At 38.9% G+C, this 25,055-nt stretch overlaps 1 protein-coding gene and 1 pseudogene across 1 annotated transcript; one reads left to right on the forward strand and one right to left on the reverse strand.

The window, feature by feature from the left end:
* Nucleotides 1-2,698: 2,698 nt before the first annotated feature.
* LOC123822812 (carcinoembryonic antigen-related cell adhesion molecule 3-like) lies at nt 2,699-4,495 on the forward strand. Its single transcript, XM_045844963.1, has 3 exons — nt 2,699-2,835; nt 3,733-4,086; nt 4,378-4,495. Exons 1-3 carry the CDS (start codon nt 2,772-2,774, stop codon nt 4,416-4,418), a joined length of 459 nt encoding a protein of 152 aa, XP_045700919.1. The 5' UTR covers nt 2,699-2,771; the 3' UTR covers nt 4,419-4,495.
* A 556-nt stretch (nt 4,496-5,051) lies between these two features.
* On the reverse strand, nt 5,052-10,676 carry LOC123822814 (annotated as a pseudogene).
* Nucleotides 10,677-25,055: the final 14,379 nt, after the last annotated feature.

Genomic DNA, 25,055 nt, shown 5'->3' on the forward strand with positions numbered 1-25,055 from the left:
TTCGTTCTCAGAATTCCTGTATGTGGGGTACCTGTCTGTTGTTTCTGAAGACATCTGTCTAGGTCATGATGTCCTGGGCAACAAGGGAAACTTTCTGAGCAGAATGGGACAGGAGAACCCAGCATCTGCGGTTGCTTCTATCTCAGAGGTGCTCAGGTTTCTACAAGAACCTCTCTTCTCCTAACAAAAATATACACAGGGCCCTGGTTGAGTATTTACATGGAGATGCTTCATCTGCTAGGCCATGTGGGAAGAGAGGAGCACAGAAATGACTCATATGCAACATATCAATGTAATGATGGAGGACAAGCATGCCATTTTTCCGATCAACCCTCCAGGTCAGCACCCTCTTCAAAAACCTTAGGAGAACCTTTACCAGGCCCTTCCTTTGAACATTTGAAAACAGAGATCTCTGTGTGAAATAGCACATCCCCCTGGTGGGACTGTTCTCCTGACACTGGACTCACAGTAGTCTCAATAATATAATGCCTGCCTTTTCACTGGGCTCACCCTGCACTGATCAGGGTCCCTGGAAAGCCCCTGACATTGGCTGCAGTTCTACTTCTGTCCTCCAGGGGACAACATTGAGACATACAGGAAATAGGAACTAGGCTTTGGCTAAGAAGATGAAAGAGGCTGATTTCCATCCCCTGCTTCCATAGCCTTTTTGTGGACCCTCCCTCTTGACTGCTCTGTCTCACCTGCTATTTCTAGAGACTAAACAAAAAGGGTCTGTGCAGCAACCCTGACACACCCAGAAGGCCATTGGGCAGGCCTGATAATCCTCACAGGATAGTCTGATTAAAAATGTCTAGCTGGGCAGATGATGGCAGGTTGTCACATCCCAGGGCTATATTTTCCTTAGGAAAGGTCAGTCTTTAGCTTGAATGAGCCCTGATCCTTTTGTTTTTTCCATCTTGAATAGGAAAACTTTGATGTGTTAGAGTGATTTCCTTTGCTGGACAATTTGAAAGCCCAGACTGTGGAATAAGTGTATGAGACCACACACTGTATGTTTCTGGTCCCCTGCACACATTCTCTGTGCCATGTAAAAGTTAGTTATCTTATACTCATCAATGTAAAATATATGTTTCTCCCTTTTGCCTTTTTTCCAATTCTGGAGATTTCCCTGCTAGGTTATCTCTCACCTCCTAATGGATTCTACGTGGCATTTTCACTTTGTACTTTGATTATCATGTACAAAACAAGCTTCAAAACTGTTTTTCTTCAAAGGATTTGAGTCCTATCTCCCAGGCATATGAAGTCAGTTGCACTCATATAAACTCATTGCATTGCTTCCAGGTTAGAGAGTTTCTTACTTTGACAGGGCCTTGGAGCACCTCCAACCTCAGGGTTTTCTGTGCTGCTCTCTACCCAATGCCTGGCACCATCTATGGACAAGTTTGGTGACCACAAGAAAGTCTCTCAGGCAGAAATCAGAAGTTGTTCCACAGCCAACAGCAGAAGTTCAGGTCCAATAAACAGACATGGAGAGACATGAAATTCTATTTGGAGGACCAGGAAACACACAAGCACCTGGCCTTTCCCTAAAGTCCTTTCTTCCTGGGACACACAGGTCACCTCCCACTTCATACCCAAAAGTAAAGTTCCTACTGTGACTTCTGGTTTTGAATCTTTGTCCCAATTAGCAAAATGTAGTCTGGTGACAACCTGAGATAGGAGGAGGGTCCTCTATGCCATTCTCACCATGCTTGGCCATTTTGATTGCAAAAGTCATCTCTGTGACCTTCCAGCTGGGAGGGAATAAAACCTTCTCAGAGTATTTGAGAACATGAAGGAGACTGGATTCCCATCTGGGTTTCTCTGTCACAAAAAGAAATAATACCTATATTTTGAGGACACCTGGGTCTCTCTGTGCTGTGCTGACAGACCACAGACCAAGACACAGCACTGCTGTCATCAATGCTGGCATGAGTGGGTCCACCTCTCAGGGGTAAAGATACCCCCATCAGTCTTGCTATTACAAGTGTTCTCTACAGACCAGTAGGGTCTCCTTCTCCTGAGAGTTTGTGAGATGCAGAGTCTTTGAGCTAGTGCAGCCCCTTTAGAATCTGCAATTAAACAGAATCTGGAGACTTTCCCTGTGGACAGGAGAGTAGGGGAAGTGGTTCAACCTTCACGTCAAGACATCTCATTTTGAATGGACACCCACAGTAGCTGGACAGCTGCTGAAGCTGCATTTTTCAGATGTCACCTGGGCATTATATTTATTAAGCTTCACACATGATCTGATACACAGCTGGTGGATATCCTTGTGATGTTTTTTTTCTAATTTATCTTCAAGTCAAATGGGAACAATAAATGTGATACAGAGAGGGCTATGGGAAAGGTAATGGGCACCTGACTGGAAGTTCTTGGGAAGGTCTGATATACAGACAACCCTGTCTAGTGCTTTCCAGACACAGCAGTAGAGTGTGTGTGTGTGTGTGTGTGTGTGTGTGTTTATATGTATATGTGCATGTGTTTGGTGTCGAGAAACCTAGGGAGTTCTCAGGGAACCAAAATGTAGGGGAACAATACTGATAAGTAGGGACTGGTATGGAAGAATGAGGGAAGAGAGTGGGAGGGTCCTGGGCTCGAACTCCACCCCCAGGCTACATGACAAGAATAGTAAACACATACCAGAATAAAGCTCAGCACACAGGTAGGACACACAGCAGATTGCACTATTCTGGACGGAGGTGCCTGTGAGCCTCACCGAACCTCAAGCTTCTCTCTAGGAGGCAGCCACAGAACAGACAACACACACCATGGTGTCCCTGTCATTCTCTACACACAGAGGACTTCTCCACTGGCAAGTGTTCCTGGTGGCTGGTAAGTAGGAGACAATTCCTTGGGATGGACTAGGGATCTGACACTGAGACTGACTGGGATCTACTGAAGAGACCAGTGTTCTTAGAAACAAGGAAGACTTCCATTTGGACCTGAGGGTGAAGGAGAAAGGAGCAGAGTAGGATCAGGAAGGGGGTCAGCAAGAAGAAAATCTTGTAAACTGGAAGTGGTGAGAGGCAGGAAAACCTCAATTGCTGCTCTTTTCCTGTTATTCATCATTGAGTATGATTACTAAAATCTGATCATAATAATAATGATGATTTCTATCAGGAAATACCAGAAAAAATAAAAACTTAACCAGGGGAGTGAGGTATTATCTTTACCACTGAATTCAGAAATGGTCACATACACCCCAAAAAGTATGACCCTGGCATTGCTCATTCATTCCACTCCATATACTTGCAGCCTGTTGAAGTCACTGGAGGTACAAGATCCAACAAGGCCCTGCTTTAATTTAGGCAATATTAAGGAGGAGATAAGGAAAAGAAAAGATCTAAATGTTATGTGAGGAATCTACAACACCCATGGGGGGAAAAAACAGAGCAGGGTCATACCAAAAAGAGAAGAGAAAACACAGGATCTTTAGGATGGAGGTCAGCAAAGTGTGTTTCACAAATGCCCCTGACCGTAAGAAGGAGTCTGAGAATAGTGAAGGGGTGAGCAAGAAAATACCTAGAGAAGACTGTTTGAAACAGGAAAAGTAACAGTTTCAGAGGTGCTGAAATAATGGGATCCATGCTGAGGACCTTGACCATGGAGACACACACTTACCTGTAGACCAAGTCTGAGAAATAAAGACACCTGTTCAGGATTCAGGGCCTTGTCTTTCCATTACAATGTATATATGCAAACATAGTTATTTGTTTTCTTATTTTCTAGTCTCACTCTTCAACTTCTGGTGCCAGCCCACCACAGCTCATGTCTCTGTTGTGTCAACCAATATTACTGAAGGGCAGTCTGCACTTCTACCTCTCCACAATATGCCTGCCAATGTTACAGCCTTCGTGTGGTATAGGGGGGAAGGCACGAACAGAAGTCATATGATTGCATTTCTTTTCACATTCTCAACATATGATATCAAAGGTCCTGCATACAGTGGACGAGAGAAAATAAACGCTAATGGATCCTTGCTGATAGACAATGTCACCCTAAATGATGCAAAAATGTACACCGTGGTAGTCTATGTTACAGATGTAATAAAAGAAATTGTATCTGGGAGGCTTGACGTACACGGTGAGTGATTGCTCTCTGACCACTGGGTGTTAGGTGGGGTCAATTCTACTTCCCACACAGGACAGACATCCCTGTGTTCTGCTTCCATTCTTCTCCACATTTTGTTTCAGGTTGGATTTTGTTTTTTGTTTTCTTTTTTTGTTGTTTTGTTTTGGGATTTAAAAAGCATTTAATTAGTTATTACAATGTTGATTTATATAGAATTAGCTATACTAGATCTAATGTTTTCATTTCCAATAAATTTTGTGTGATGATAGAAGTCTTGTAAATCATTTAAACTTTTTTTTTCAGCACGCAGGTGTATGCTGGGAAGAGTCTATCGACCATGTTAGCAAGTTTAATACCTGTTGAGCCACATCATCTTTTCAAAAGAAAACAAAATCATTTAATTGCCTGAGGATGAAAAGCCCTTAATGTTACCATGAATTATATTATTTTAAATGTCTGATTTAAAAGAAAGTAATCTTAAGAGATATCTGTGACCCATGATATGCTTTATCTGTGCATTAAATTTTGTGAATATTCTGCGTTATTATGACTTAGTAGTATTTTTAAACAGTGTTTCACACCTAACCTCACACATACTCCACACCAAAATAAATAAAGCATCATAATTTACACCCTGATCTCTTAAAAACTAAGTAAATGTCTTTGAATGGTTTTATGTATACATAAATCTAGAGCACATAAAAATTGATTCATATTCTAAAAAACTGAGTTAATTTTGTCTGGCCAGTAATCAATTTGTCCTTGGCAGAACACTTGTTGTTTTTTGCTACTCTGGCTAGTTTGCCATCCAATTTATTCTGCAAATCATTTGATGTCTTAGGTATATTAACATTTTTATGTTGGGTGGCTCATTTCCACTATCACAGAGAATGTATTCATCATCTAAATCCACTGGTTTCCTTTTTGAGCTTTAATTTCCTGCCTGACTACTTGATTTGCTCTCTACTTTTACATTTTTACTTCTCTCCAGATGAACATTTCCAGAACTAGTTCCAATTGTTGGTATTCCAACAGATGAATGTACACTTTCAAAAGGTCATTTTCCATGTGAAGGACATGGGATGGCTTTGATATGGAGTTAATGTTATTCCATGTATTCCTGCTTATCAGGCTGTCGTCTTTATAAGTGCAGAAAAACTGGATCTAGTTAAGGTTTGCTTCATCTTAGTTTTTTTTTCCTCTTCCATTGATTTATGGATGTATTTTCTTAGTGGTTTCACCAATGAATTATTCACTTGTGTGGTAGACCTAAGGAGTGTAAGAATTCAATTTCCATTATGATGAATGGTGTATTCATCATCATATAAAAGCTCTGCTTTGTTTTTGTAGGAGCACTTGCTGCTGCTTCATCCAAAAGAGCTAATAGAACTTTCACGGCATCTCTGCCACAGTATGCAGTGCCATGATTTATGGCATAAGATTTTGGCCGTGCAGGACTGATGTCAGTTGTGCTAACAGCCACGTACCCTCAATGAGAATTGATAATATTTTTAATCCTCAAATCTAGATCCTGAGCAACTTCCTCTACTGCTTTATGAAAAGGGTCCCTGCTGTTCCCCACAATGCTTGGATTTGATATTTCTCCAAGAATCTCAACTAATTTGTCAATGAAATTAATAAAATTAGACAATCCTTTTACATGTGTCCTTGGAGGATCAGACACTGAGGGTACAGATCCTTTCCCTCCAAGCTCTATTGTTCTAACAAATGATGTGACCACCACAAACATAGACATCTGTTTCTCTGGAGCAGCTGCTTCCAATTGGTGAAGGCTTCTCTTCCCAGTCCTCTGTCAGGAACATTGAGAATATGAGCCAGAGCCAGGCCATTCTTGGAATTCACCAGCAGATTTAAATATGAGTATATAATTTTCTTTGCTAGTAACTTCACCTTTTCATTGTCCTGAGTGTGTTCACTCATTGGTGATGGTGGTATACAAAGATAAGTTTCATTATCTACTGCATACTGTCTGCCAGACAGAAAATCCCATAGTTGACTGACAGATATGTTGGCATTATTTTTACAATTAGAAGCCAAAACACTACACGTTTTATAAACATCCATCACATCTAACATATTTCTATCCTTTAAGAAACTATCGTAAGTCCTCCTAATGTCCTCATAATGGTCAATTGCTTCCACATTTTCAAATGGTAAGTTCAATTTCTCATGTAGCAAGTGCTTCCAGGTCAACAAGACATCACTGAGGGAGACTGTAAATTCTCCATTGTGCTGTCTATTGTTCTCTGCCATGCAGAGTTGCAACGCAAAGAGCATGGTGTCTGTGCTACATACAGTAGTTCTCTAGGAGTCACAAAGAGCATGCCAGTTCCTCATGAACTCCTTAATCATGGCCAAGAGAGACCTCTGATGAAACACAGCTATTGTTCATTTGATGATCTTCTTCTTTTTTATGTGGCATAAAAAAATCCCAGATGTTCATTATGTATCTTGGGTTTCTGACTCGGGAGATTGGAGTGTTGGGGTGATCTGGGAGATGCAGACCCAACAGAAGGGAGGTCCTCCCTAGCAGCAATCTCTCTGCTGTTTGAGTAGTTGTGGGTTGCATTTTACATCTTCAGGTTGGATTTTGAGTAGACAAATTTCCTAAGCTATCAGTTCCATTCCCAACTTGCACCCCAGTGGAGAGTCACTGTAGACACAAGGATCATTGTTAATGAACTTACTCTTCAGAGGGAATGCCATCTCAGTTCAGCTCCCAGAAAACGTACCTATGAACTTGACCTTGAGAATGACTTTGATGTACTAGGTTAAAGCATGGTCTGAGAGGCCCACTGACATTCTTACAGAACTCAGCTCAAAAATTCCTCCCCAGAACACTGACCCAGGGATCTTGAACCCAGGGACAGCAGTAGACCTATTCCAAGTTGTGTTTGGCTCCTGGGAAAGGCTGTGTGTGAAACAGTTTAATGGGTGCCTAAGACACAAAGATCCTGAGCTGTCCCCAGTCAGGGTTCAGGTCCAAGAGCCACATTTTGGCAAAAATGGAGTTTGCTACCACCTGAGTCCATGTGTGCAGAGCACAGTTAGACAGTGTCCTTGTGTATAATCACCTGTCCTGGAGGTCTTACAAAGGTTCAGAAGAAAGTCAGCATCCACAGAAAGAAACTGAGAAAAAGAGATTCTCCTGGAGACTCCATATTCTTCAGGGATCAGCCCAGGGGATTCTCTCTTGGAGTTGACCAATAAGAAATGCCTCTAATTTGAACAGCTCTTCTGCCCCTGGTTGAGGTCAGATGCTGGAAATATTGTACAGTTTGTACACTCACAACTTAGCAGTCAAATATTCCTTGAGAATAAGCTGAGGCACACAGAGATAAAGTCACTAGAGCAGAGTCACATAGACCATCAGCAGCTGATCAGAGTCTCTCAATGTCTATTTATAGCCTCAGATTTAATTTCTCTAACTTAAAGATCCTATGAGTGTGGCTTTGGATTTTCAAACCAACAAATTGCTACAGATCCTTTTGTCTTAGGCATGCTCACCTCAGAGGAATACATTTAGACATGTATAGTAAAAAAAAGGAGAAATCATGTATTTTCACTTTAGAACCAAATTAGCTGCAGGAACAATCAGAATCACTGCACACCCCACCCTCTTACGAGGCCTGTCCACACCTCCCTGCACCAGACTTGACATCACTTACTTATTTCCTTTTTTGTTTTGGTGGAGTGACCCCCAGCAGATATAAAGGAAGGAGGTTTTCTTCTCACTTCCCACTCTATCCCTGATACAAACTCAGGGACCAGCATGTAATAAACATTCAGTTACTTTTGATCAATTAGGAAGGAATAAATGGTGGTTGAATGAATGAATGAATGAATGAACGATCCAAGACTTTTTCAGACTTTGGAACATGGATACAGAGTTCTTTAAATTGTTGCCATGAGGGAATGTATTTCTGTGCCTCCAAACACTAAGACCATCATCTCAGATCTGTTTATTTTCTCTAATAAAATAATCTTTGTTGCAATTGTTCTTAGACCCTGGGCTGATAATAATAATAAACACATACAGAAGAATTTTAAGTTTTTTTTCCAGATTTCTATCTCATAGTCACCTGACACATATTGCCCACACAGGTGAGAATTTCAGCAAGCCCATGACACCACTTACTATGAGACCCTTGCTTTGCATTTGCACCAGTCCTTACTTGCCCTCAGGGGAGAGAGAATGACTTTAATGGTCAAGGGAAGAGCACTTGATTCTGCTGCCTTAACATCTGTTTGCCTTTTTTCTATTCTCCTAAATCACTTGGACTTTGCTCTATCATTTTTTGGCTCACTGACTCATTTGGCTCACTGACTAACTCGGGTCTCCCTCCACTTGAAAGACCTGAACCACCTCTTGGCCCAGAGGCCTGAGTAGTCAACTTACCTTCTACTAACCCCTGGTCTCTATGTGTTATCATTGCACAAAATGAAGTCTCTAGAATGTCGTGGGAAATGGTGCATCATATAAACAAAAATCAGCTGGATGATAGAAGTCTGTGCAGCTGGAAGGAAAGACTTCTTGTCAACCAGGCAGTCAGGTGGTGTGAAGACTCAGAATTGCAGGGGTGTATCTGACTCCCAATCTTAAATATTTCCATAGCCAAACATTATTACTTAAAGAACAGCTGAGAAAATCTGTACTTTCCACTACACATATAGCTGGAGGCAATACATTCTCTGAGTACCCAGATTCCCATACATTTTCCAGTGATGCACAGACCTCCTGGGTTCTTTCAAAGACTCAAGTTGACAGAGATATGAGAGGTGCCAAGTCTCAATGAAGAAGCTTTTGGAGAAAGAAAAGGTACTACACAGGGCAATTTTTATTCTTTTACCTGTAGAGCAAAGTTAACCACACCAACATCACAAGCAACAAATTCAACCTGGAGAGTCTGACATTCAATTTTGTGAATACTAGTGATGTTGAGTATTTTTCTGTGACTTTTGGCGTATTGCATACATTCTCTGGAGAAATGTCTATTGAAGTGTTTTGCTAATTTTTAAGTGAGTTTATATGTGTTTTTGTGATTGCTGTTGAGTTGTAGAAGACTTTTAGTATATTAAATTCTTCAATTTTTTATTTTTCATATGATTTGTGAAATATTTGCTCCCATTTCATAGGTCACCTTTCATCTTGTTTTTTTTTTTCTTTTTTTGATGAAGAAAAATTTTTCATGTTGAAAAAATCCAAATTGTCTATTTTTTCCTATATTCTTACTGTCATACTCATAAAATCATTGCCAAATCACTGCCATAATTCTTCTACTTATACTTTTCCTAAGCATTTTACAGTTTGGGTTCCAGCCTATAGACTTTGATCTCTTTGACTGAATTTTTGTGTGTGGTATCTGACAATGACCTATGTCACCTGTCTGCATGCAGATATTGCTATGCAACCCATTTTTTTTGAAAGAAGTGTCTTTTCTCCATTGAACACTCATTATAACCTGATAAATTATTTAAGAAAAGCTAAATGCTTTTCTTCTTACTGTAGACTTCCTTGGCTCTAGGGATGAATATGGTGGTAAGCTTGCCTTCCACAACATGGATAAAAGTTTAAATAAGGAGTGGGCCCTGATGTTTTGTGAAAAAGTGTCTTAGGAAGAGATCAGTAAAAGCTCAAGTGAGGAAAATTCTATGTGATGATGAGAATATTGGAAATATTTGGTGGGAAGGGGGTTTTGTGACCTACTACCAGAAATGACTGAGGGAATATGTATGGAATCACACTGGGGCAAATGGGGTCAGAGAGAACCTACAGTCTCCTTATATAATTTCACCTGAATTTAGAAAATTCCCTTTCTGAAAATGTCAGGAACATACTCTCTTGATCTTTTCATAACTTACTATAGGCTCTGAGGGGCTGAGATCTGTGTAAGCAGCATGACTCCATGTCTCAAGCCCATTCTTAATCAGTCATATTCCCTGTTTCTCCAGTGCCTGTATAAATTGTTTCCCTCATAGCAAGCAACACCACAGCCACAGAGAAAAGGGATACTGTGGTCTTCACTTGCAACACAAACGGAGACTCCATTCAATGGTTGTTCAATGGCATGAATCTGCAGCTCAAAGACCACATGAAAGTATCTGAAGACCACTGAAGCCTCAACATAGACCCTGTGAAGAGGGAAGATGCTGGAACTTACCAGTGTAAAGTCTCTCACCCCATTGGGTCTACTGCAAGTTGGCCTATTGTGCTGTGTATGAAATTTGAGTGACCCTTCTTTCCTCCTATACGATATTAAATTCTAAATAAAAAGTTTTCAGTACCATCATAGAGTTTTTAAAGGTGAATAGTTTTTAAAAGATTTGCACTGAATCTATTAACACTTAAAAATGTGAGCAGACATTGTCATTGTTGAATTAAAGTCCTATTTCACAGAACTCTCATCTCGGGTTGGTCACATTTGTACCATGTCCACAGTGGAGGTGACATTTTTGTCCTTCAGAGGATGAGCAGTGGTCCTCTGATAACCAGTGGGAGCAGCTGATGAGCTCATAGAATCCGAGCTCTGTCCTTCTTCATGTAAACATGTGGAGGGCACCAGGACACTGTTGTGGACCATGGGAATAGACAAGAGGACACTCCTGTGAGTAGCAACACTGATATTTGTCTTTCTCTTTCTTTCAAAAGATTTCTAAAGCCTTGAGTAGTCTTGTTTATATGTCAATAAAATTATTTCCATAACTTCAACACATTTCTGTTCCTTTTGTTGGTAATATCTACTTGGAAGTTTTGGTAATAAAACCAACACTTTAGCTCATAGGTCTTAGTTCAGATCAAGGTCCGTGGAATTAGAAATGACCTCATGCCTCATGAAGCTAAGTTTGACCTCCTTGGTCTTCAGTATCTCTTGGAAAAGAGGACACTACTCAGACCTAGAGAGAATGCAGGGGAATTCTCAGGGTGAAGCTTTCTAATTTCAGGTGATTGTTAAAGCTTTCATCTTATGTTTTATAGAAAAAAAACTCCATCAGAGAAAACTATGTGGTGAAAGTCGCTTCCTCTGCACTTAAGTAACTAATCAGGCTGAATCAGATGTCACCAGCCAAGTCCTCCATAATCCTACCTACTCCTTTCTCGGCCTCAAATGTCACAGAGACATGGATGTTTTTTCTGACCATCTTACATGAAAAAGAACCCCCCTAAGCCATCCAGTCTCTCTACTACATCCCAACTTATTCTTCTCTAGAGGACTTATCACCATGAGGAAAGCTTTAGGAGGTCTCTTTTGGATTTAATCATTCAACTGCCTTAACCACTAAACTCTTATTTCTACTGCAATTTCTTTCCATGTCCCTCCCTCAGGTGAGTCATTGTCCCCTCAAACCATTCACAGTGTGGACTCAACCTCCCTGGAGTTTGTCTTATCATGGCAAGTGGTCAGCAAAGCCACTCAAGCTCCTAACTTTACAATTTTGGCCTTTGAAATGCACTTTCACCCACGCTTACCCCTGCTCTAATATCAATCCAGACTGAAGTGCCTGGCCAGGTAACTATTCCATTGCAGGGATGTTGGGAACCGCCCTGACTGGTATCAGAGGCTGAAACCCCCGCCTAGCTAAGGCTAAGGGAACGCCCTTGGAACCGTAAGCCAGCAAGGAGATAAAAGCTTATCTTCCTGGCAGGAATGCTGCTTCTGCTGCTTTATTCATAACTGAACCCCAAAAAGCTTGGTCGGTTAGGCAAAGACGGGTAAGATTCCCCATGGGGGGAATGACCTAAGACAGGCACGATCACTTTGGGAGGCCCCCCCAAAAGAAGGACTTGGGGGGCTGCAGCAAAAGCGGGTGATGGACCCTCGCTCCTTGGCTTTGACATAGCCTGAGTTCTCAGCATCTGGGAGAAAATCTCCTTATCTCTCCGTTGCCTTAGTTCCCTTGCTCCACCTAAGCCTGAAACAATGACAGGGTGGTGCAGCTCGGTATTGAGAAGTGCGGATTCCCCAGGGTGATCAGGCCTAAGAAAGAATATGTAAATTACTGTGAAACCTCCTTTGTTTAGAATGCTCTCAGTTGAATGAGAAGGGTCTTAGGAGGAAGTTATTTTGTTCCTCAGTCTTACAGCTCTTTGACCCCCAACTCAATAGACCGGCAGAGTTCTTTGTTTTCTATAGTTCCTTACTTCCCCCTAATGAGTACTGTACTTTACCTGAATTATTATGCAAAATGAGCCCAATAAAAGCAGGTATGGACTATAAATCGGTGCGCTCCCCACTAGGGGGGGTGGCCATTCTGTCCCTACTTCCCCACAGAAACTAGTTTGTCTCTGTGCATGTGTGTTTTTTCTCGTGCATTGTCGAGCCATCCACAGCGTTCCATGGTCACTGCTGGCCTGTGACCCACGCGCAACACAGGGAGATCCTCTTCCCAACTCCACTACATTTAGTGGGTTTCCTTCAACCACCCTAGCTATCCTCTAGGGCCCAGAGCACAGACCCTGGGCAGGACTTCACACAGACTTCTTTACAGAAATGGGTGATAGACTACTGTGGTTTTAAAGATATTTCTTTAATATTATATTCTTATTGATTCTTCTATCTACTGCATTGGATACTAGGTAAATAGACTGTTGAAGAAGTTGGTTTTGAATTACAAAATTTCGAGCATATACTGATATTTCCATTAATTAGTATGGAGTAAGGCAAGCAATTTATCAATTATACTTATTTAGTTTTTTTCAAACCACTTATCCACACTTGGTTCATGAAGCTTCCTCTTCTCAAAGAAGTATTTCATATTTTTACCATGTGAACAATAAAGCCTATTCCGTGGCAGCCACAAGCATTCTCACTAAAAACATACAAGTACTTCAATCTTATATGTGCACAACAATATTATGTATGTCATTGACTCATCCTTTTGATATGTTATTAACAGATTTAACAAAAATAATATCATTTTATTTATGAAAATTATTGCCTATTAATGAACTAGAAATTGGGCTAGTTTTTACTATATTTTAATTTATGTGAGCCAGTCAAGTCGAGGAATTATTATAAACCAATTCTAATTATTTCCAGAAGGCATGGACATACAGACTTCTATACATGGAGACACAACCAGTGATATGATTGTTTAATCTTAAAACTAATGAATGTTCTGAGATTATTGCTAATATCTCAGGGCTTTCCATTGTCTCAGGAAAAAGTTCAATAAAAAGTTAAAATGTGGAGAAAATAAATCTCATGAAATAGTGAACAAATTATGAGCACCATAGAGGAATCAATTTGGAATATTCTGCTAAGCTTGGAAATGTACTTGGATCAGATATGAATAAGTGATAATTATAGGCCCAATCTGTGACTGGATACGTGGCATTGTTTTGTCTTTAGGTGTTGAGAGTATAGTTCCCTGGCAGTCCCAGGGTCAAGTAACCAAGTGACATGAGTTTGAGGCCATAGAAAGATAAGATGAAACTGTGCAGCTGCGTGATCAAATTGTTCATGAAAATCAAACATACATGGCTGAAAGAGAAAGACTTTAAATTGCTATTTGAAATGCTCAGTGGAAAAGACTGGAGACTAGTCAGGAACTGAATAATGGTCTGGAACAATTCGTTGGACAACGAGAAACCTGGCATGCATTTTCCGGGCTTTATATCACTGAATGTGACTGTTAAATCAACCTTTTCTTTGGAGAAGCTTACAATGAATTTTGGATACAACCACTTATACTGTTAGCAGTGTAATGAGGTTAAATATACCATAGGTACACTTGGAAGCAATGAACTGTTGAGAAAGTATTTTGCACAAACATTGAGACTGAACAAGAGTAATCTGAGTGCTCTGTTTCGACCTTACATATGGGCAAGCCTTATTGCTCCTAATTCAACAGCGAGTCCAAGCACAAAAGGTACAACATAACATATGCTAACTGGACAGCTAGTCAAATAAGCAGAGCTTACCATTTTGCAGGTAAGAAGGAAAACAAATACTCTCTTCAGGCAGTTGAAAACATGTTGGAAACACAGCAGATTACCCAGTCTTTCAAAACCTCTTTCACACTACATTTAACATCTACACAATTGAACTTATTGGCCTGTGACTCATTTAGTAAATGACTAGCATTATTTATATATTATTTTTTTTAGGCAGTTGTAAAGACGCTATTCATGTAAACTGAGAACTGTCTTGTATCACTAGGTGGAAAGACAGGTAATGTCCATGAAAAAACGGTTTCAGGGGGGTCCTATTGATTGTACATCATTCTTCTCAACTCACAAACATGTAACTAACCTGATACAGAGGATATTTCATTAAATAAACCATAACAATATATGTTTAAATAGATAAATAAATAAATAAATAAATGAATGAATAAATAAAATTTACCCATGATACAGGTATAAAATGCAGAAATTATTAATATACATGTTGTAGTAAGTTGAATTTCTTCTTCATAACACTAAACTATTCATTAATTTTTAGAGAAGAATTTTAAAGTTTGTATTTGCTAGGGCAAAATACTTGTAAAAGAGATGGAAGGGCAGGTGCTCCTCCAGTCACTGAACCTTTTAGCCACTCTTATTAAAAAGCTTCCTTTTCAGCTTCTGGCCAAGAGGGACATGTACTTCGCCTGATGTGGTCTCCTCACACAAACACTAGAAAGGTAGCAAGCAATCTAAAATAAAAACAAAAACAAAAACAGAAATTCCAGAAAATTAGAGTCTATGAAATTCCAACAACCAAGTAGAACAGAGAACCATGCAAAATGAGGGAGAATACCAATGTGGTATGATGATAAAGCTTCCTAACACTGAGTGACTGTTAAAACTCCCATCTTATCCCATAGCAACCAGAAGGAAGGAAATAAACAAGATCCAAGCAGCAGTAAATGTCATAGAAACTAAAAGACAAATCCAAAAGATCAATAAATCCAGGATCTGGTTCTCTCAAAAGACATACAACTTCAATAACCCTTTAATCACACTCATCAACAAAAAAAGACATATGACTCAAATAGATGAAACCAGAAATGAAACTGGTGAAATTACACACAATACAGAAATACAGAGTATCATAAGAAAAAACTATGGACAAAAGCTTTCCCACTAAGATCAGGGAGAAGGGAGTGTGTTTTAACCATTTTTATCTAACATAGTGTTGGAATTCTAGCTACAGTGTTTATGTGAGAGAAAAGAAATAAAACACATCCACATAGGAAAGAAGGAAATAAATCTGTCACTCTTTGCAGATGACATGATAGTGTACATAGAAAACCCTATGAACTACATCAATAAACTACTGGATCTAATAAATGAATTTGTCAAAATATCAGGATGCAAAGTCAACATTCAGAAATCAAAGGCATTTTTGTACACCAACAATGAAATATCAGAAACAGAAATTAGGAAATAAAATCCATTTACTATAGTAACAGGAAGAATAAAATACTAAGGGATAAATTTAACCACAGAAGTGAAGACCTGTACTCAGAGATTGATACAATACTGAAGAAAGAAATTAAGGAAGACACAAATAACTGGAAGCATATGTCATGTTCATGGACTGGAAGAATTACCATCATTAAATGTCTATACTACCCAAGGCAATCTGTAGATTCAAGGCAATCCGTATGAAAATACCAATGACATACTTCACAGATATAGAACAAACGTTTTAAAAGTTTACATGGAACCATAAACAGGCCTGAATGACCTCAGCAATTTTGCAAAAAAGGAGAACAAATTAGGAGGGATTATACAATACCTGAATTCTAACTATACTACAAGGTCATTGTAATCAAAACAGTCTGGTACTGGCAGAAGAAAAGACACAAAGGCAAATGGAACATAATAGAGAGACCAGAAATAAATTCATGTCTGCACAGTCAATTAATATTTCACACAGGGAGTAAGAACATAAAATCGAATAAAAATAACCTATTCAGTACATGCTGTTGGGAGATCTGGATAAGTACACGCAAAAATAAAAATGAAACTAGATCACCAAATTACACCATGTGGCAAAATAAAATTAAGATGGATGAAAGTCTTAAATGTAAGTCATGACATCATAAAAGTCCTAGAGGAAAACCTAGGCATGAAAATTTCAGATCTCCTAGCCAGTAATAGTATCACTAATACATTCCCTAGGGCATGAGATTGAAAGGAAAAAATAACAAATGGGACTATATCAAACTATAGAGCTTCTGCATGGCTAAAGAAAACAACAATAAATTGGAAAGGAAACAAACTGTATGGGAAAACATATCTGCCACTGAAATCTCAGACAAGGATTTAATCTCCAAAACAAATAAAGAACTTGCACAACTCCACACCAAGAAGACAAGCAATCCAATTAGAAAATGGGCAAAGGATCTGAACAGACATTTCTCCAAGAAAGACATACACTTTCATAGTGTATGGACCACAGACATATGAGAGGAGGCTCAGCATGAGTAGACACTAGAAACATACTGAAATGAAGGACAAACTGACAGTAACCAGAGGTGAGATGGGAGGCCATACTGGAGGGGGGGGTGGTAGGGGAAAGGGTTTTCAGGAACATCTATAAAGGATACATGGACAAAACCTAAGACATGTAGGATCAAGAGTGAGAAGTGTGGATGGCTGTGGTACAGGGAGTAGTGGGAGGGAAAGGGATACAACTATACTGAAAAACAATAAAAAAAAACAGTGAGACACCACTTTGTACCAGTCAGAATGACCATCATTAATAAATCAACAAACAACAAATGCTCGCAACATTGTGGAGAAAATAATACCCTAACAGAATGTTGGTGGGAATGCAGACTAGTGTGGTCACTGTAGAAAACAGTCTGGAATTTTTTCAGAAATGTAAAAATGGAAGTGCCTTTCAATCCAGGGTTCCCACTGCTGGGACTGTGCCCTAAGAATGACGAAACCTCAATTTCAAAGATCCTATGCACTCCAATGTTCATAGCAGTATTATTGAAAATAGCCAAGTGCTGGAAACAGCCTTGGTGCACATCAGTAAATGAGTGGATCCAAAATCTATGGTACATTTATAGAATAAAATACTACATGACAGAGAAAAACAAGGAGCCGCTACTAGGAGTTCGTGAGAGCATGGATGAAGCTTGACAGCATTATGCTAAGTGAGATAAGCCATGTGATGAAAGACAAATACCATATGATCTCACCGGTAACAGGAACTTAATCACCAAAACAAATGAATGAGTGGAATAGAAACAAAGATTTATAACTAAGGGAGAAAGTGATAGTGACCACAAGGGGATAGGAAGGAAGAAAAAATGGGGAAAGAAGGGAGAAGGACAAATAAAAGAACACAAATAGGGAATTAATGGATATGAAGCTTGGGGGAGAATGACTGTGGGTATTGGGAGGCTGGGCTTGGGGTTAGCAATGGGGAAAAAGGAAGGACAACTACAACTGAATAATGTTACATAAAAATTTTAAATTTAAAAATTACCATGTTATATTCTATAGGAAAACCTGCATCAGAGCAAGCTATATGGTGAATGCCAGTTTCTCTTCACTTCAGTAACTCATCAGGACAAAATGAATTACAGCAGCTATCTTTTAGAATCAAGACTATTCTATTTTGCTTTATATGATATTTGAGCCAAAAAAAATGTGAGTGCAGAGATATGAAAAAGTACAGAATCCTGGGAGATGAAATCCTGTCTCTATTCAAGGACTCTTGGCTATTTTGCCCCTGTGCCCACATTGCTAGGAACTGGTAACCTTTTATTAATTGCAGGAACTGAAGGAGATGGAAACTGGGTCTTGGCTGAAAGGGATTTTCTTGTGGGTCCCTCCACTGTGAAGAAGGCATTTGTGTTATGATCTAGAGGACTTAATGTTCCCTTACACTCAGGAACTTTTAGGCAGTTTCTTCCTGACTACAGGCCTCTGACATCTATTTTTTTCAGGGCACTCTGTTGAAAATATCGTTGTAATTTGGTAATTGCTGATTCTTGATCTAGTCTTCTGAAACATACCTAAGTGTTTTTGAAAACTTCTAGTCAGTGTTAAGAACCAAAGAATATCTTTTCAAATACCAGGCCCATTACATGAAATTTCAAACTTGCTGGTGAGCCAGTCTCTGATGGAGAGTAGAAACCTACCATACTTGAGTAACTTTACAACCAAATCATAAAATGACACCCTCTGGAGGTTTTATGAGAAGTTTTGCTTTTCTTTGTCTAAAGTCCTTTACGAAGCACAGATTCCCTTGTTACCTGTTGTTCTGAAATTCCGCTAGCCTTTGACTTGATATTGTTCAGTTCTACCTCACTACCTTATTGCATGAACTTTAGTCAAGTCTTACTTTTATTTCTCAGCTTGTTTAATGCATGTGTTTCTTTAGCATAACCTCCTTGTAACTAGCTAGCCATGTCATCTTACTCAAAGGGTCAATTTCTAACATATTTTTAAATCTAATTTTTTGACTTATATACTTAATTATTTTTTTTTTTTGCAATTTTCTTGCCTCTGTTCTGACTGGATGTTCAATGCTGCAGATGACCTGACTTCATAGTTCCTCCTGGGCCCACAGGTGGCATGAAAAGGAGCTTGGTTCAGAATCCACCTATCTGTGCCAGAAGAAAGGACATATTGCAATACCCTAAGAGTCTACAGTATACTCATTCAACATACATTGTTGCTGTACCTTCAAGAAACAACATCAGAGAGATTATAAAAAAGACATCCTATCATAAAACTCAAATACGTAGTCAATACACAGGTCTCTGTTACGTCCACCATTCATAGGTCTGTACTGGATGAGCCTCTTTGAAGCCCCATGTGAACTGCAGTTCAAATTAGACATCACTGTTCCTCATTCCTTGTTGTCTTTGTTGTTTCTACAAATTCCACATGCCTGTCCTTAAAGAACCTGAATGCAGAACTAGGAAATCAGAAATAAATATCTTCTGTGGTTCTATTCCATTTCTGCTCCCTGTGGCTCTGGTGTGTTGGACTGAGATTCTTGGGGCCTGTCCAGAGGTGAATTGTGTGTAAGCAGAGGTGAACGCAGAGTAAAGTGATGGAGGAATGGGCTCTGCTTAGTGTCATATGGAAAATTGTGATGACTAGGAGGTATGAGGGTGTTAGGCATTGTATCTTTCAAAGGGACTTACAGTGTGATGCAGGAGGGTTTGTTTGGAGACTCAGAATGTTGCTGAATAACATGAATGAGGAGCTGACCTTCCTGTTGAGGTAGGGGCAACTGGCACTTGTTGGGTGATGTGGCAGTCCCATTCATCTACATTAGGATGGGCATGAGGGTAAGACACAGGGAGGGGAGGAAGGATAATGTTTTGAAAACTCAGATTTGTTTCCTAACGCAGGAACTAGTGGGAGCACCTGATGTACAAGTCCAGCAGGGTCATGCAACATCATATATGGAACAGAAAACAAGGAGGAAGACCAGACAGATTAAAGATTGGTACTTTCTGTAAGTTAGGGTATAGGGAAATGGAGACCCATCATTCAATGGCTATAATGTTGGATAAGAGTAATTAAAATATTTTAGCACAAGGTAGACATGTTACCTGCACAACACAGGGATTAAACTAAATGCCACTGACTTTTTCACTTTTTATTTTGTAAATTTTACCTCATATACTAATTATGCTTAATTAAAAAGACAGGTTAAAAAGAAAACAAAAAGAAAACATACTATCATTTTACTTATGCAAAATTAATTTAATTTACTTTAATTAAAAAGAAAACATACTATCATTTTACTTATGCAAAATTTCAGAAAATGCAGATGAATCTACCCAGAAAGAAGGAATATGAATAATAGCCTGAAAATGCTGGAGGTTAGCAGGAGCAGACGAAGGGTTTACAAAGGCAAGTGAAAAGCTTTGGGTGAAATGGAAATACACGGAATTTGTATGAGTGTCAACACTGAGCAGATGGTTTATCTTGCAGATGTGTGTGCTATTGCCTGTCACTTGTACATCAGTCAAGATGTAATCCATGCTTAATATCATGAATTGCTTGTGCAGTCAGGAGGAGAGAGTATTGTTTTTCTATTAGTGCTATTTCCAAGTGGGCAGACCTGGAAATGGTACCCAGAAGAGTGCAATAATAAGAATGTGGTCAATTTTTTAGTACTGACTGTGTACTCTGTACTTGAGGCATATTAGCTCATGCAATGCCAAACTGAGGCAGTAAAATTCATTTAGTTCAATGAACTTTCCTACCTTCTGGCCTTTGCACATGATGTGTTCTGTGCCTGGATCTTTCATTCCTGCCACCTCACCAGCTCTACGTTTGCCTGACTCATTCTCTATTAGACACTTCTCCTTTAAAAATATTTTAAATGGTCTTTTACCTAGGCCAGGATTCCTGTTATGTGAAATCATAATTGTTCATATCTTACCCACTTAAAAATGATCACATTTGTAATTTTTGTACTCATTTGTGAAAGGACACTAATCTTCTGTTCACTATCTCCCTGACACACTTCTAATCAGTATGAAGAACATGGACACAATCTCAGACCTCAAAGGCCAGACGTGGCAGTGAGGGAGTCACACAATAATCCATCAACAGTGACAACAATATTGTATGATAGTATGTTACAATAAAGTAAGGCATACTTGGGGTGATTTTCTTTGTTCCATTCCAATATCTTGGCTCAGCACAGAGGTTATGAACTCACTGGAGGAGAGAGATCAGAAGATGAGAGCAGATGAAGGCAGAAATAAAGAATCCATCAGCCAGAACCTTGGCTTTACTCTGAGTGAAGTGAGAAACCACTAGAAAGTTGAAAGAAAAAAAAATGTGAGGAGGGTTTATTGAAAGTAACGAACATTTTGCCACCCTGCCAATTTAGTTTTAGTATTTTGATTTTAAGCTATTTATTAGGAAATTAAAAAAAAAGAGAAATACTGTTGACCCTCTCCACATTTCTGCCAAGGAATTCAGACAGGAAATGTGCTTCAGGAGAATTTACTTTAGGTCAACTGACTATGTGTGGTACAGGAGAGGGCTTTGAGAAGGCACATGTTGTCTAGATACCCACCCTCTCCAAGTGATTCTGAATAGTCACCATGTTTTTTTTTTATTTGTTTGTTTGTTTTGCCATTTGGATGTACTCTTCTCAATTACCTGTGGAGCAGTCTCTGATTTCTGAAATATAAGAGCCCACTTTCCCTTCTTCCTTTTTTTTTCCAAAAAAAATTTGATGTAAACAATGTTGCCTTACAGTCACAGTAATTTTTATGCTTATCCAAATTATCCATGATTATGTGTTAAAAACTTTCTTTCTGCTAATCTGTGTTTGTTATTTTGATGGTTAGGCAAGCCTAGAATATTTAGAAGGTGGGATGGACAGTTTTATTATATTTTAGCCTCCAAATTAGCCAGCATTAGTAAGGCTGCTGGGTTACAAGCATGGAGTTCAGTAACAAGACAAGTGCACCATCCAGCTCACAGGGAAGAATGGTTGCAACAGTGAGGAAAGAAGTTACAGTTTCAGGATTTGTTCTGAGCTCCTAGAGTCTAAGAGTTTTGTGAAGAATTTAATGTGTGTTGTAAGAAGAAGAGAGGTCTTGTGAAAAGACAAAGGGATTAAGAAAAGGAGTGGAAAAGCCCATTGAGGTCAATTATTTGGCTGGGATTAAAAATCTTAAGGTATCTTGAAGTGCCTTTTAAACATTAGTGGTCAAATAAATATTTGGACATCAGCAATCATGTCCAGTTTGTGTCTTTTATCCACAACTGTGTCCCCCGTTCCTCAGACAGTGCCTAGAAGGTTTACAGTATGAGTTTATTACACATTTACATAATCTACCAAGGAACAAGTCATGAACCATCAAAATGTCTCCTGAGCAACCACACACAAAGTTTATTATTGACTAAGATAATACTGCAGTACTACAAAGTTATCATGAATGCAGAGGCCCTTATGAATTCACCTGTCATTGTAGTCATATCAGGTCCTCTCTGAAGCATTCCTGCTGTAGACAATTTAGGAACTAAATTAAGTTAAATGTAGGAGTATTTGAATAATAATGAAACTGAGCAGGCGCTCCCCTGGGAGACTTCTTGGTTCCAATGTCTCAACGATAGAAATGGGACTGGAGTCCTTCAGGGAGCAACAGGCTCAGATGTACTAATTGAAATTAGGGACACCTGAAAACACAGCTGATCTGATTAAGCAACAAATAATGATCTCATAAACACTAAACTGAGACATGAGCCACAGTCACAGGATTCCCAGTTCCTTCTGAACAGCCGTGGATAACATCACAACACACGTATTGAGTTACTTTCCAGGAATTAAGGTCCCCATGATAGGAAAGTGATTTATACCAAAGCTAGGAACATTTTTATTAGCAGGTTCAAATGTAACTTTAAAATTTTCTGTAATAAGAAGTCAAATGTTGATATATTTAGATGACAAAAGAATGTCAGTGTATTATCTTGTTTGATAATAATTTAGGTACATAGTGACTTTAATTAATGCCTAGTTGTTGTGGGATTAAGCTTTCAGTTAGGTTTGTTAAGGTACTAGAAGATAATGCCTGGGCTGTGAAGAGAAGCATAGCCACCACCCTTCACCCTACACCCTAAAAAATGTACCTATTAGAATATGGATTCTGCTCTTCCAATTGGGAAGCAGAAGTCTCAAAAAAAAGTGAGAACTTTTCTCTTAACTGCCTAGAAAGTATTTGGAAGGAGGGCCATCTGAAGGAAGAACATTCACATGAAAAAAACAAGTCAATATCTATTTACTATTCATTTGTTCTGGAATCTCCATCTATGGGGTGTGTGTGTGTGTGTGTGTGTGTGTGTGTGTGTGTGTGTGTCCTGAAGCTTCAAACCACAATGCTTTTTGTTGTTTATCTTCAGAACAGCATATGTCTTAACTAACGAATACTTCTCTGGATCTCTGTTTTTTACTTCAGAATATTCATTAGTAAAATAGACTCCATACATTGTCTCCTGTTAATCTACCTCTATTGATTTGATTATTGGATGAATAGCTAGAGGAATTGAAAGGTGAGAGAAAAAAACATCTTTTGCTCCCACAGCTGGCTGTCATAATCTCTAGTTGGATAATAAATGGAAATCTGACTGTTGTGGTTTAGTGTGTTGTCTCACAGAGCAAAAAATGTCTATGGTTTGTTTAGAGGTCAGGGCACATGCCTGTGTTTCAGGTTTGGTCCCTTGTACAGGTCCACAGTAAACACAACTTGTTGATGTTTCTCTTTTACATCAAAGTTTCTCTCCCTCTTTTTGTCCATTCCTTCCCGTGAGACAGAGAGAGAGAGAGAGAGAGAGAGAGAGGGAAGGAAGGAAGGAAGGAAGGAAGGAAGGAAGGAAGGAAGGAAGGAAGGAAGGAAGGAAGGAAGAGATGGCAAGAATAAAAGGTAAAAGGAAAACACCTGGCAGCTGTGAGTAAAAATGTGGAAACTTCTCAGCAAAACAGGTTGCAAGAGATACATTGACAAGTAAGAAAAGATTGTAGCATGCTAAACATGAGGTGAATGGATCTCTTTTCTGCTCTTAAGTTAACTTCACCAATACATTCCCAAAACTGGGTACAGGACTTGGTGTTATCTGAAAGCAAGAAGACCTTTGGACTCTAGTAACCAATAGCCCCAAAGAAGGATGCCAGGGGAGAATAATTTAGATTTCAAAGATAATAAAAATAGTAAAATGGATGTGGGAAACCAAGCCTCCAAGGCTACCAACTTTGAGCCCCAGTCCCCTCATTACTACTCCAGCAGATAGACAATAAATAAAAAGACTTTATTTGCAAGTGCTTAGAGAAATGTAAAGATTTTATTAGAAGAGGTGTCAATTTAGGAGAGCCAAAGTAGAAATCTTTTGACATCTAATTAATCTAGGCACTGAAAATAAAAAAAAAATAAGGCTCTAAGTTGTAATTGAATAAATGGAAAGTATATTTTTATTGGAAATTAGAAGCTTCTAGGAGAAGCACAAATAAATCCTCTCAAAAATAATAAAAACTTTTAGGGACTCTCTCTGAACTAAGGAAGGCTTCTATAGGTAATAAATGCCAGCACCACATAGCTCCTCTTTCCATAATCCCTTCACTGTATTATTTGCCTCTGATTTACTTTTGTAGTTAGTTGGAATTGCCTTCTTTCTTTCTTATTTTATCCCTTTTTATCTACTTTATATCTGTTCCACTACTGCTTCCTGATAGTCTTAGAGAAAATAACAATATAAATTTAGACAAAATAATTCAGGAATTTCAGCAGTCCTCTTCAGAAAAACAAAAAACTAAAAGCAAAACAAAAAAATGAAAAATACCCCTTGTTTTATTGTAAAACTAAAAAAGAATATAATAATCTACTTAAAAATTTCAAAGATTGTCTCCAAGACTCTGACAGGCTTGCAAAAAATTCTAATTGAACTGTTGGGACACAAGGTATTGGCTATTCTGACCTCCTTCAGTGAATGCACCTATAGGTTCCTGGGAGTAAAGCCACAGATTCACCAAAAAACATTCAATGGGAACCTCCTGTACAGAAATCCGTTCATTTTAAAACAGGATATAGAAAACTTAAAAAAAGATTGAGAACAAGGAAAAATACAAAAGTAAGCATATGGTTGCTCAGTAGAATACAGAGGTGTTTCCTTTTCTCCTTACTTATAGTTAAAGAGAAATTAAAATTACTAAAATAGGGGAAATCCTAAAGGCCCTTGTAGGTTCTGGGACCACTTTATCTGTTCTTTACAACACCCAATTAAGAGGAAAGCTTTGGTGCAGATGGTAGGGACATTTAACCAACTAATGAATGTTCTTAAGTCACAACCTGTCCCCTTCAACTCTAAAATGTCATGAAGTAACATAGGGTTTTACTGGTGTAATCAGCCTCAGTTTACCTGACTGGGAGAGATTTTGTTTAAACTCATGGCACCCACACATTGTTTTCCAAGAAGGGTGAAATGCATTTGAATACTGAAACACTTAGGAAAATAATATTATAAAGGAATTTCTACA

This window comes from Phyllostomus hastatus, unplaced genomic scaffold (genome assembly GCF_019186645.2).
Source record: "Phyllostomus hastatus isolate PE091 unplaced genomic scaffold, TTU_PhHast_1.1 phas_contig_414, whole genome shotgun sequence".
Lineage (NCBI taxonomy): Eukaryota > Metazoa > Chordata > Mammalia > Chiroptera > Phyllostomidae > Phyllostomus > Phyllostomus hastatus.

Bases quoted from the DNA above. Each gene is read 5' to 3' on its own strand.
- LOC123822812 (XM_045844963.1), top strand. From the start codon at position 2,772: ATGGTGTCCCTGTCATTCTCTACACACAGAGGACTTCTCCACTGGCAA. The intron at 2,836-3,732 runs GTAAGTAGGAGA...CTTATTTTCTAG, and splicing joins GCAAGTGTTCCTGGTGGCTG to TCTCACTCTTCAACTTCTGG. The intron at 4,087-4,377 runs GTGAGTGATTGC...TTTTTTTTTCAG, and splicing joins TGGGAGGCTTGACGTACACG to CACGCAGGTGTATGCTGGGA.